Source organism: Ylistrum balloti, unplaced genomic scaffold (assembly GCF_031769215.1).
Source record: "Ylistrum balloti isolate Yb309-2 unplaced genomic scaffold, AGI_CSIRO_Ybal_v1 Utg369614, whole genome shotgun sequence".
Classification (NCBI taxonomy): Eukaryota; Metazoa; Mollusca; class Bivalvia; order Pectinida; family Pectinidae; genus Ylistrum; species Ylistrum balloti.
This window is the reverse complement of record NW_026781888.1, coordinates 1,030,729-1,045,450: the sequence shown is the minus strand read 5'-3', so window position 1 is coordinate 1,045,450 and position 14,722 is coordinate 1,030,729. Positions and strand designations below refer to the sequence as shown.

At 40.7% G+C, this 14,722-nt stretch overlaps 1 protein-coding gene across 1 annotated transcript in view; it reads left to right on the top strand.

Annotated features, from left to right (window-relative positions):
• The first annotated feature begins 950 nt into the window (after nucleotides 1-950).
• Nucleotides 951-14,722, top strand: part of LOC132548173 (uncharacterized) — a 54,227-nt gene continuing 40,455 nt past the window's right edge. Inside the window, exon 1 of the mRNA XM_060211998.1 lies at nucleotides 951-1,624. Within this exon, the coding sequence (XP_060067981.1) occupies nucleotides 951-1,624 (674 nt within the window). The remainder of the gene's footprint in view (nucleotides 1,625-14,722) is intronic.

Genomic DNA, 14,722 nt, shown 5'->3' with positions numbered 1-14,722 from the left:
CTGTACAGTCCCTCACCCTACTGGAGTATCTGTACAGTCCCTCACCCTACTGGAGTATCTGTACAGTCCCTCACCCTACTGGAGTATCTGTTCAGTCCCTCACCATACTGGAGTATCTGTACAGTCCCTCACCCTACTGGAGTATCTGTAAATTCCCTCACCCTACTGGAGTATCTGTACAGTCCCTCACTCTACTGGAGTATCTGCACAGTCCCTCAATCTACTGAGTATCTGTACAGTCCCTCACTTTACAGGAGTATCTGTACAGTCCCTCACCCTACTGGAGTATCTGTACAGTCCCTCTCCCTACTGGAGTATCTGTACAGTCCCTCACCCTACTGGAGTACCCGTTCAGTCCCTCACTCTACTGGAGTAGCCACCTTAGTTTATTGTTTATCGTCACATTCTAATTGGTACTTCCTTTACGCGTGTCAACAGTATTACAATACTGTTTTATCGATTTTTACATCCAAATATATACTAGGTCTGACGTCATTCTTCTCGGCAATTACCAATTAAGTTTTATATAAAGTTAATTTTTCACCCGTTATAAACCACCAGCAAATAAGAAAGAGATTAGGTAACAAGGTGAATGTTTGTAGTGATATTTGTGCCAGTTGTTCGGATCGCTGTATTGTACATCAGATTACAAGTGTTAAACTCCCCGTCATAATAAGGGCTTATACCTGGTACACCAGTTAATCAGCATTGTCCCACGTGAAACCTCAAACATAAACCGACTTCAGAAAATCGTTTTTCCGGACCTGGGATATAGATTTTTTAATGGATTTTGAAAAAAGGGGAACACAATAGTTCAAATGTAGGACAAAGGTATATTCGTCTCTGGACATTTATTACTCCAGAGAAACGCCAAACAAAGTTGTAAGAGAGTAGCGAAATATCGAATTGTGGTCATCTATTGTGTGTTTAATTTGCCCGTTAAGTACGAAATGGAAATATCCAATTATGATAACTTTACCGATACCGAAAACAGTTCGGAACAATCGCTCACAGATTGTTCTTATCAACCAATGATTAACCATCCTGGAAACAGTGCGAATGGAAAAGACTTGGGACATTCTGATTCAAAGCAGTGTAATTGGAACAGGTTTCCGGAACACCCAACCGTAAGTCCTGAAAGTTTGGAAAGTATTCCGGAGATTGCTACTAATAGTTCAATGGAGACTGTGGAACAAAGGCGCGTGGAAACTCCACATCACGATAAGGGTGACGAGGAGAGAGAAACAGCAGAATCATACAATACAAATACGACCATCAGCCATCCGTATCCGGGATCTACAGACGACACGGATTATCCGGATATCAGTTCTACAGATGATATTCCGGACATAAACTATGCGGATGGCATTAATCACGAGCCTCGATTCTGTCACTCACATCAAGTTTCTGGTCCAACCGAGGATGAGATTCGAACCCAGAGCCGGGCGACTCATCAATTTATTTTTGCTCATATAAAAGAAAAACATGAAGAAGTAGAGGAGCCTACAGAAGGCGAGGAAAAGGATAGAATTGATGAAAAATTAACAGATAATGACGGGATCACTCTGGATGATGTGCCAAAGGTAGCTGGTCCACGACAAAAGAAGCCTGGCAAAAGGCGAAGGTAAGTCATGTGACCTTAAATTACAGGTTGACTTTACAAGTCATTGATCCAGTGAACTCATTGTCATCACCATATTAGACAAAATGTAAAATCACCCATGTCTACTAGTCTACATGATGACCCGGACAATAAATATCTCCCCACCTCTTCCCCAAACCCTCCACGACACTCCATATAAGTAGCAGCTACACACAATCTCCATCCCTCACACTGCTGTAGTGATCCAAACCCGTACTTTCTAATCTGTTTTCCCTTTGTTTAGAATATCTAAGTTCGATTAACTGATGTGGCCAAAACGTGGGCGTTTAACTGCAGCCTTATCTTTGGAATGTGGGTTGAGAAGTACGAGAAGGTAGTTGAAAAGTGTGAGAAAGAAGCTGAGAAATACCAGAAAGAAGTTGAGAAGTACGAGAAGAAAGTTGTGTAATGAATGTATTTCAAACACGTAACTTTCAATTTTCAACTATTATTATTTTGTAAATTTGCAGCTAACACTTCACAGAAAAGAGACCGTCAAATCCAGTGGTTACATTATCATATCAATATTCAAATGTCGTGTTATTATAAGCAGGTGGCAGGTGTGAGTAACGTGCGGTCACGTGGTGTGAACAAATGTAATCCGTTTATCAGGGATTACTATTCATATAATGTACATTAATGATCAGGTCAGACAGAAGAAATACACTGAAGTGACCAGTACAGACAGGGTTGATACACTGAAGTGACCAGTACAGACAGGAGTGATACACTGAAGTGACCAGTACAGACAGGGGTGATATACTGAAGTGACCAGTACAGACAGGAGTGATACACTGAAGTGACCAGTACAGACAGGAGTGATACAATGAAGTGACCAGTACAGACAGGGGTGATACACTGAAGTGACCAGTACAGACAGAAGAAATACACTGAAGTGACCAGTACAGACAGGAGTGATACACTGAAGTGACCAGTACAGACAGGAGTGATACACTGAAGTGACCAGTACAGACAGGAGTGATACACTGAAGTGACCAGTACAGACAGGGGTGATATACTGAAGTGACCAGTACAGACAGGGGTGATATACTGAAGTGACCAGTACAGACAGAAGAAATACACTGAAGTGACCAGTACAGACAGGAGTGATACACTGAAGTGACCAGTACAGACAGGGGTGATATACTGAAGTGACCAGTACAGACAGGAGTGATACACTGAAGTGACCAGTACAGACAGGAGTGATACACTGAAGTGACCAGTACAGACAGGGGTGATATACTGAAGTGACCAGTACAGACAGAAGAAATACACTGAAGTGACCAGTACAGACAGGGGTGATATAATGAAGTGACCAGTACAGACAGGGGTGATATACTGAAGTGACCAGTACAGACAGAAGAAATACACTTAAGTGACCAGTACAGACAGAAGAAATACACTTAAGTGACCAGTACAGACAGGGTTGATATACTGAAGTGACCAGTACAGACAGGGTTGATACACTTAAGTGACCAGTACAGACAGGGGTGATATACTGAAGTGACCAGTACAGACAGGGGTGATACACTGAAGTGACCAGTACAGACAGGGGAGATACACTGAAGTGACCAGTACAGACAGGGTTGATATACTGAAGTGACCAGTACAGACAGAAGAAATACACTTAAGTGACCAGTACAGACAGAAGAAATACACTTAAGTGACCAGTACAGACAGGGTTGATATACTGAAGTGACCAGTACAGACAGGGTTGATGCACTTAAGTGACCAGTACAGACAGGGTTGATGCACTGAAGTGACCAGTACAGACAGGAGTGATACACTGAAGTGACCAGTACAGACAGAAGTGATACACTGAAGTGACCAGTACAGACAGGGTTGATACACTGAAGTGACCAGTACAGACAGGGGAGATACACTGAAGTGACCAGTACAGACAGGGGAGATACACTGAAGTGACCAGTACAGACAGGGGAGATACACTGAAGTGACCAGTACAGACAGGGGAGATACACTGAAGTGACCAGTACAGACAGGGTTGATACACTGAAGTGACCAGTACAGACAGGGGTGATATACTGAAGTGACCAGTACAGACAGACGAAATACACTTAAGTGACCAGTACAGACAGGGTTGATGCACTGAAGTGACCAGTACAGACAGGAGTGATACACTGAAGTGACCAGTACAGACAGGGTTGATACACTGAAGTGACCAGTACAGACAAGGTTGATACATTAAAGTGACCAGTACAGACAGGGGTGATATACTGAAGTGACCAGTACAGACAGAAGAAATACACTAAAGTGACCAGTACAGACAGGGTTGATGCACTGAAGTGACCAGTACAGACAGGAGTGATACACTGAAGTGACCAGTACAGACAAGGTTGATACATTAAAGTGACCAGTACAGACAGGGGTGATATACTGAAGTGACCAGTACAGACAGAAGAAATACACTGAAGTGACCAGTACAGACAGGAGTGATACACTGAAGTGACCAGTACAGACAGGAGTGATACACTGAAGTGACCAGGTCAGACAGGAGTGACACACTGAAGTGACCAGTACAGACAGGGTTGATACACTGAAGTGACCAGTACAGACAGGAGTGATACACTGAAGTGACCAGTACAGACAAGGTTGATACATTAAAGTGACCGGGTATGATATGAGCAAAACACTGCCTTGACCACCAAATATGCAAAATAAGGTCCTCTCTTTCAATGATGCGTCTGGACAAATTTTATCTCAAATGGTTACATTATAGCAAAAGAGTGAACCACAACGAATGTATACTAATGTATAAAGTAGCTAGCAAACTGTGTCCAAACTACTTGGACTGTAAAGTGTTTGTGTCCAGTGTACACAGTAGACTAACTTGGGCATCTACTGATGGTAACTATATCATACCTAAACACAAAACTGAAAAGTTTAGAAATTCCTTCCTATATACTGGACAAACTTTGTGGAATCAGCTTCCAGAAAATATCTCCAATTTACCAACCTAGATCCACATTTTTATGCCAGTCTTATTTTAGCCCTAAGATAGTATGGTACCTTTATGAATGTTGCCAATTAATTGTTTTAATTATCAGTCCTTTATACCTTACAAAACCTCACTAATTTAGTCCTTTTATTATATTATTAGTCTCTCTATAACCGTTTTATACACCTCTTCACTATGTGCCTTTATCATTACATTTGTTTTATTGATGTACATCTTAGTCCTTCATGATTATACTAGTTTACTGTGATATTTGTGATTTTTATATCATATGTGATGCTGTAATCTTAATGTTGTATATATTGTACATTTTCCTGTCGACCACTTGTTAGAAGAGTCTTGTACTCAAAGTGTTATCGACTCTTAAATAAAGTCATTTATTATTATCATATTTATTATTATATCAATATCCAACGGACACCGCGGTATCGCATAAGTTTACCGTTCCTTTATACAAGTTTAGCTAAAACACAATTAAATCCCAGTACTTTCCTTCCATTACATTAGAATTTTCTCCACACCATCGCTGTATCTGTTTCTGTGTTATGTTGTATGTGTGTATACATTCATACTCAAGTACTCGGCAATATTTATGGACCAGTCAGCGAAAGTGAAATTACGAACTATAAATAATACAGGGTTCATTTGAAGCTTATCTCATATAAACTCGAGCTACAATTTCGAGTGTTAATAAGAAATAAATAGTGACAGCGATAAATCTTTTTCGAACTGTGTATTTTCCTGTAAACATTGCTAGTGTCATATACAACTTAGGTTATTGCCCTGTAACGCCTTTCCGTTAACCTCAGACTGTTTAAACACTATCCTGTAACTTCTGTTAACCTCAGAGCTGTTTAAACACTATCCTGTAACTTCTGTTAACCTCAGATCTGTTTAAACACTATCCTGTAACGTTCTTCCATTAACCTCAGACTGTTTAAACACCATCCTGTAACGTCCTTCCGTTAACCTCACACTGTTTAAACACTATCCTGTAACGTCCTTCCGTTAACCTCAGACTGTTTCAACACCATCCTGTAACGTCCTTCCGTTAACCTCAGACTGTTTAAACACTATCCTGTAACGTCCTTCTGTTAACCTCAGACTGTTTCAACACCATCCTGTAACGTCCTTCCATTAACCTCAGATCTGTTTAAACACTATCCTGTAACGTTCTTCCATTAACCTCAGACTGTTTCAACACTATCCTGTAACGTTCTTCCATTAACCTCAGACTGTTTCAACACTATCCTGTAACGTCCTTCTGTTAACCTCAGACTGTTTAAACGCTATCTTGTAACGTCCTTCCGTTAACCTCAGACTGTTTAAACACTGTCCTGTAACTTCTCTTAACCTCAGACTGTTTAAACACTGTCCTGTAACGTCCTTCCGTTAACCTCGCACTGTTTAAACACTGTCCTGTAACGTCCTTCCGTTAACCTCAGACTGTTTAAACACTATCCTGTAACGTCCTTCCATTAACCTCAGACTGTTTAAACACTGTCCTGTAACGTCCTTCCGTTAACCTCAGACTGTTTAAACACTATCCTGTCACATCCTTCCGTTAACCTCAGACTGTTTAAACACTATCCTGTCACATCCTTCCGTTAACCTCACACTGTTTAAACACTATCCTGTAACGTCCTTCCGTTAACCTCAGACTGTTTAAACACTATCCTGTAACGTCCTTCCCTCAGACTGTTTAAACACTATCCTGTAACGTCCTTCCGTTAACCTCAGACTGTTTAAACACTATCCTGTAACGTCCTTCCGTTAACCACAGACTGTTTAAACACCATCCTGTAACGTCCTTCCGTTAACCTCAGACTGTTTAAACACTATCCTGTCACATCCTTCCGTTAACCTCAAACTGTCTAAACACTATCCTGTAACGTACTTCTGTTAACCTCAGACTGTTTAATCACTATCCTGTCACATCCTTCCGTTAACCTCAGACTGTTTAAACACTATCCTGTCACATCCTTCCGTTAACCTCAAACTGTCTAAACACTATCCTGTAACGTACTTCTGTTAACCTCAGACTGTTTAATCACTATCCTGTAACGTACTTCCGTTAACCTCAGACTGTTTAAACACTATCCTGTCACATCCTTCCGTTAACCTCAGACTGTTTAAACACTATCCTGTAACGTCCTTCCGTTAACCTCAGACTGTTTAAACACTATCCTGTAACGTCCTTCCGTTAACCTCAGACTGTTTAAACACTATCCTGTCACATCCTTCCGTTAACCTCAAACTGTCTAAACACTATCCTGTAACGTACTTCTGTTAACCTCAGACTGTTTAATCACTATCCTGTAACGTACTTCCGTTAACCTCACACTGTTTAAACACTATCCTGTAACGTCCTTCCGTTAACCACAGACTGTTTAAACACCATCCTGTAACGTCCTTCCGTTAAACTCAAACTGTTTAATCACTGTCCTGTAACGTTCTTCCGTTAACCTCACACTGTTTAAACACTATCCTGTAACGTCCTTCCGTTAACCTCAGACTGTTTAAACACCATCCTGTAACGTTCTTCCGTTAACCTCAGACTGTTTAAACACTATCCTGTAACGTCCTTCCGTTAACCTCAAACTGTTTAAACACTATCCTGTAACGTTCTTCCGTTAACCTCAGACTGTTTAAACACTATCCTGTAACGTCCTTCCGTTAACCACAGACTGTTTGAACACTATCCTGTAACGTCCTTCCGTTAACCACAGACTGTTTGAACACTATCCTGTAACGTCCTTCCGTTAACCACAGACTGTTTAAACACTATCCTGTAACGTCTTTCCGTTAACCTCAGACTGTTTAAACACTGTCTTGTAACGTCCTTCCGTTAACCTCAGACTGTTTAAACACTGTCCTGTAACGTCCTTCCGTTAATCTCAGACTGTTTGAACACTATCCTGTAACGTCCTTCTGTTAATCTCAGACTGTTTGAACACTATCCTGTAACGTCCTTCCGTCAACCTCACACTGTTTAAACACTATCCTGTAACGTCCTTCTGTTAATCTCAGACTGTTTGAACACTATCCTGTAACGTCCTTCCGTTAACCTCAGACTGTTTAAACACTATCCTGTAACGTCCTTCTGTTAATCTCAGACTGTTTGAACACTATCCTGTAACGTTCTTCTGTTAATCTCAGACTGTTTGAACACTATCCTGTAACGTCCTTCTGTTAATCTCAGACTGTTTGAACACTATCCTGTAACGTCTTCCCGTTAACCTCACACTGTTTAAACACTATCCTGTAACGTCCTTCCGTTAACCCCAGACTGTTTAAACACTGTCCTGTAACTTCTCTTAACCTCAGACTGTTTGAACACTATCCTGTAACGTCCTTCCGTTAACCTCAGACTGTTTAAACACTATCCTGTAACGTCCTTCCGTTAACCTCAGTGATGTTTAAACACTATCCTGTAACATGAAGAATTGAAACCCAAACTCATTATACAGCATCCCTAACTAAAGAATTGAAACCCAAACTCATGAAATAGTATCCCTACCTGAAGAATTGAAACCCAAACTCATAAAACAGTTTCCCTAACTGAAGAATTGAAACCCAAACTCATGAAATAGTATCCCTACCTGAAGAATTGAAACCCAAACTCATAAAACAGTTTCCCTAACTGAAGAATTGAAACCCAAACTCATGAAATAGTATCCCTACCTGAAGAATTGAAACCCAAACTCATAAAACAGTTTCCCTAACTGAAGAATTGAAACCCAAACTCATGAAATAGTATCCCTACCTGAAGAATTGAAACCCAAACAAAACATGTGACCCAAACTCGCAAAACAATAACCCCAAATCAGATAATATCTAAGAACTGATAATTTCTTTGAAGAATCACTCTGGTTGGATTTCATAGATCAAAGCTTGTTTTCTTGTGTACCCAAACAAATTTAATGTTTAGAATAACATTGATCATAAATGACAAACGTTTCTCAATATGGAATTTTTCTATTGGCTGTTTACCATTTACGCCACTGCACCAGAAATACAAACTACGATATAACCGATATTACAGACGTCAGGATTCTTACATTTAAAAATTTACCTGTAGGTAATGAGTTGTATATATGGAATTTGAATGGATTTGGCTTCGTCAGATGCATACGGAATTTAGACCTCAAATTACTTGCCAATTTACCTAGAGTTACTCCACCTTCAACATTTACACGGCAAAGCATTGTTAGCTTTGTGTTTAAAAAGACCGAATAAAATATGTTATTAGATGAAAATGCATCAACGAATATTTTTCATATTTTTGAACTGCGTTAAACAAAGATTGTATTAAGCAGTATGTTTCAAACATATTTGTTGGATTTTAGATGTCATTAATTTTTTTCCTTTCATCTCCAACAGTTGTATGAGCTATCAAGCCGTAGTACAAAACTTGCACTGATAAACAAACGATATCACAAACATGGACACAATACAAGTGAGAACCGTACAATGTACGAACAGTCCGGATTGCTCGGTTTAAATGGCCGTGTACATTCCCGCCTGTTATATCTGATACGTTTATACTCGTGTTAATTACAAAAGTTTGGGTGTGGAACCACATGTATATGCACTTAAACGCTGAATTGATGGTGTTTTTAAAGGGTTTGATGTTGATGTGTGTCTAAATTTGTGAAAAAACCGGATATGAGAAGAAGGGGAAAATGATAATTTGCATCTAAACTGGAAAAAGATATTTCTTGGATCTACCGATACGATATTTAAAGGTAAGTATACACTACCTACCTATATGTATGTAAATGATTAAATAGACGAAGCCGATACTTCCGATACGTGGTAAAGTATGCACGATCCCCTCCAAAAGTCGTTACCATTACACGTGATACACCACCCTCTACATTAATCGTAACCCGTACACGTGATACACCACCCTCTACAGCAGTCGTAACCCTTACACGTGATACACCACCCTCTACAGCAGTCGTAACCCTTACACGTGATACACCACCCTCTACAGCAGTCGTAACCCTTACACGTGATACACCACCCTCTTCAGCAGTCGTAACCCTTACACGTGATACACCACCCTCTACAACAGTCGTAACCCTTACACGTGATACACCACCCTCTACAGCAGTCGTAACTCTTACACGTGATACACCACCCTCTACAGCAGTCGTAACCCTTACACGTGATTCACCACCCTCTACAGCAGTCGTAACCTTACGCGTGATACACCACCATCTACAGCAGTCGTAACCCTAACACGTGATACACCACCCTCTACAGCAGTGATACACCACCCTCTACAGCAGTGTTAACCCTTACACGTGATACACCACCCTCTACAGCAGTCGTAACTCTTACACGTGATACACGACCCTCTACAGCAGTCGTAACCCTTACACGTGATACACCACCCTCTACAGCAGTCGTAACCCTTACACGTGATACACCACCCTCTACAACAGTCGTAACCCTTACACGTGATACAACACCCTCTACAGCAGGCGTAACACTCACACGTGATACACCACCCTCTACAGCAGTCGTAACTCTTACACGTCATACACCACCCTCTACAACAGTCGTAACCCTTACACGTGATACACGACTCATTTTCGCTGTCTTAAACCTTACCAGTTATGCAGATCTCCATTCTAAACATTATATATATATCTGAAAAATCAATATCAAATCTTGAAGTTTACTGACTTAAACCTCATAATTTTTAATATATTTTCATATTGTATTCATTTATTGTATTTAACGAATCCAGGAAAGATGTCGGGAGCAGGAATGTTGACGGAATGGAGTTGTGCAGGGAGAAAGAATGGTGTCGGAAGTGGGCGTTGCGTCTTAAGTTAGAAGCAAGAACAGTGTCAAAAGTATTAGTGGTTTTAGAAGTAGGAGTTGTGTCGGGAGTAAGAGTGGTGTCGAGAGAAAGGGTGATGTCGGGAGTTGGAAGCAGGAATGTTGTCGGGAGTACGAGTGGTAATGAGAGCAGGAGAGATGTCAAAGTTCGAAGCAGGAAAAGTTTCGGGAATAGGAGTGGTGTCGGGAGTTGGAAGCACGAATTGTGTCGGAAGCAGGCATGGTGTCGGAAGCAGAGTAATGTCGTAATAATGGTGACAGTTAAAGGAATGGTGTCGGCAGTAGGAAAATAGTCAGGCGTAAGAAGTAGGAATGGTGTCGGGGGTAGGAATAGGGTCAGGGGTTAGAAGTAGGAATGGTGTCCGGGGTAGGAATAGTGTCAGGAGTTAGAAGTAGGATTGGGTCGGGGTTAGGAATAGTGTCAGGGGTTAGAAGAAGGAATGGTATCGGGGGTAGGAATAGCGTCAGGAGTTAGAAGTAGGATGGTGTCGGGGTAGGAATATTGTCAGGAGTAAGAAGTAGGAATGGTGTCGGAGGTAAGAATAGTGTCAGGAGTAAGAAGCAGGAATGGTGTCGGGGGTAGGAATATTGTCAGGAGTTAGAAGCAGGAATGGTGTCGGGGGTAGGAATAGTGTCAGGAGTCAGAAGCATGATAGATGAAGTACATATGCTATGATAGATGAAGTACATGTGCTATGATAGGTGAAGTGCATGTACTATCATAGGTGAAGTACATGTTCTATGATAGGTGAAGTATATATACTATGATAGGTGAAGTACATAAGTATATATACTATGATAGATGAAGTACATATGTTATGATAGGTGAAGTACATATACTATGATAGATGAAGTACATATACTATGATAGATGAAGTACATAGACTATGATAGGTGAAGTACATATACTATGATAGGTGAAGTACATAAGTACATATACTATGATAGGTGAAGTACATATACTATGATAGATGAAGTACATAGACTATGATAGGTGAAGTTGTAATATGACAAGTTAATTTGTATTGACATGTAAAGTACATGTCTATGATAAAGACGGTGTTCTTAGACGTTGGCATCATTGACGGACACTTTTATAGCGTAATCACACTGAATTGTCGTAAGATGGACAATAGTACGTACTCACTAGTCCCATAATAATATATTAGGTATATATACAGTTTTATAGAGTGACACGATAAGCGAGAGTTTAGTTTGGCTGTCTATAGTGTTCGCCCACAGGTGTTCAAATTTGTGTAGTACAAATTACATGTAAATAGACTGGACATCTCGATTTAGCAGTCATTAATCTCAATCATCAATCCGTAACTCAGAATGGCCAGTGGAATATATAGGTAAGGCAAAAGAACAGACGTATCAAATTCTTTATACCGGTACCTAGACAGGTTATCCGATAAATCAATATGGCAGTGCGTGTATGCTTCGTCAGCTTAGACCGAGGTAAACATTCTGGTGTTTAAACATTAGTGGATTAACACACATTTGGGCAAAGATTTGTTAAAAGAACTGAAGATTGATACATGTTAGACACTTTTAATATTTAAACACACATCTAAACGGACACAGCCGTGCCTGGTTCCAAAAGTTTGAATCGAAAAATATTTCCACGTAAATTGGCTGTGTAAAGTTTTACATTAATCACGAAGTGTGTACGTATAACGGGTCGAGCATTAGCCATTGTGCTCACATACCGAGATCCTGGAGCGGGGTTTCTACAGATAGACCTGAAACCTACTGTAATGCAAAAGAGGCTACTAATGTGACCGCCCACGGCAACATTACATTTCCAATCTTTGTTCTTCCTGGGTCGAAGGGTCGAATTTTGCAGACCTACAGGATTACATTAATATCTTTCTGCTGTTTCACTATAGATTTGATCTGAATGTGTAGCATGTCGTCAGTGACAGCTTCATGATAAGTTCTCATAAATATCGATATATCACATTGATCAGTAGTAAAGATATTCTTGTAGTCAGCAGTAGGCCGAAGTCACCACTGAAACTCTTAACGAGTAAATTCCGTCCTCACTGCTTCCGACACGCCACCAGGGTTGATGATCCTCAACGTCCGTCAAGTGATAGTGTAAGAACAATATAAAATCCGTCGCTTCGTCTTCGACCTTAAGTTGGCCCGGCTCACTAACCTCTAATATTTAAAATTCTCCTCTGAGTGCAATAGCTTAAATTGTTTCGTATTAGGGTAACTTTTAAGTATGGACACCAAAATGATAGATTATAGAACATGCGCACTAGTAACACATTTCATCCAGTCTGTCGGATGGGACTTAAAACGGTATACTTTGTGGGAAAGTCCAACGCACATGATAAACATCCCTCTGTGGAATATCCACGAAAACCTACATAGAGGTCAGATTTGGACATTTTAAGATTTAGATCAGTTCAAATTACAAATAATTAATTTTCCAGCTGATCATAGGTTAGGACCCGCTTTCCTCTGGTTGAAGTATGTCGTCGTTTATTTTACCTGTTTGTTTGTGGATCAGTGTTAAGAAAGATCAATATTATTCTAGGGGGTCAGTATCCAAATTATAGTGTTTGGCACAACGAATGTTCGACTCCATCTCTATCCCACCCACTTCTCTTTCTCTCTACAACACCAGCACAGTCGACCCCATTCCCACCCCGTCCCCATTCTCCCACTTTCCCATTCTCTACAACACCAGAACAGACGACCCCATTCCCACCCCGTCCCCATTTTCCACTTTCCCACTCTCTACAACACCAGAACAGACGACCCCATTCCCACCCATCCTTATTCTCCCATTTCCCCACTCTCTATTACACCAGAACAGTCTGATGAACGTGTAACATCACTGTAAAGTTTTGCTATTTTTGACATCCCAAATATCACTTTCTCTAGTTGATTTGTCGTCTTTAATGGAGGACAAGGTGGAGATATTTTAACTTGTTTGCAGATGAAGCGTAATAATATTTTGTTTCCTCTGATATTGTAGGCTCCACGGATCCGAGCATCCTCGGATCTGATATTGTACATTCTTCGGGTCTGATATTGAAGAGTCCACGGGTCTGAGTTTCTCGGGTCTGATATTGTAGAGTCCACGGGTCTGAGTGTCCTCGGGTCTGATATTGTAGAGTTCACGGGTCTGAGTGTCTTCGGGTCTGATATTGTAGGATCTACGGGTCTGAGTGTCCTCGGGTCTGATATTGTAGAGTTCACGGGACTGAGTGTCCTCGGGTCTGATATTGTAGAGTTCACGGGTCTGAGTGTCTTCGGGTCTGATATTGTAGGATCTACGGGTCTGAGTGTCCTCGGGTCTGTTATTGTAGAGTTCACGGGACTGAGTGTCCTCAGATCTGAAATTAAGGGTCCACGGGTCTGAGAGTCCTACCTCGGGTCTGATATTGTAGAGTTCACGGGACTGAGTGTCCTCGGGTCTGATATTGTAGAGTTCACGGGCCTGAGTGTCCTCGGGTCTGATATTGTAGAGTTCACGGGTCTGAGTGTCCTCGGGTCTGATATTGTAGAGTTCATGGGTCTGAGAGTCCTACGGTCTGATATTGTAGGATCCTCGGGTTTGATATTGTAAAGTTCACCCTCCCGAAGAAGCAGCGATTCCCAACAATTAGATATAAAGTCTTCTTGTTTGATCTTAACGCTTATTGTGAGACCCGTTAAGGGATCAACTTATTTCCTTTTAAAACTTGATAAAAAGGTCATACGATATTTGATTGTGTCCTAATTCTTATTTCGGTACGTGGGCCTAATATTTAGGTAGATCTAATGTGCATTATATTTTTCACCTGAATTTTGTTGTTTTATCGTTTCGTCGAGCTGTAACCCCACAACGTTCCTCATTAATTAAGCCGGTCTTTGATTTACAGGTGTCACATTTCGACCTCCCGTGTAAATATGTACACATCCCCACATACAGTATACTAGCTAACACGTACATAGTGTCTGCAGACATATTGTAAGAAATGGAATTCGATACTCCGATATTAATCAATAAAATCAGTACCTATCATATTGATTATCGATTTATTGTGACGTCGAAATTCATTGCACGTGGCATGTCCGTGGCACTATGTAGTGCGTAAACTGTGTCATTTTTAAATGATTTCCTTTATCAGGTGAACTACCTACTCGGCCTATCGTATTTCTATCGAGTATCCTGCCTTGCTATACATTGTCAATGAAGTGATTTCAACATTTTTTTGCCCAGTTGATATATTTTGATCAAAATCAAT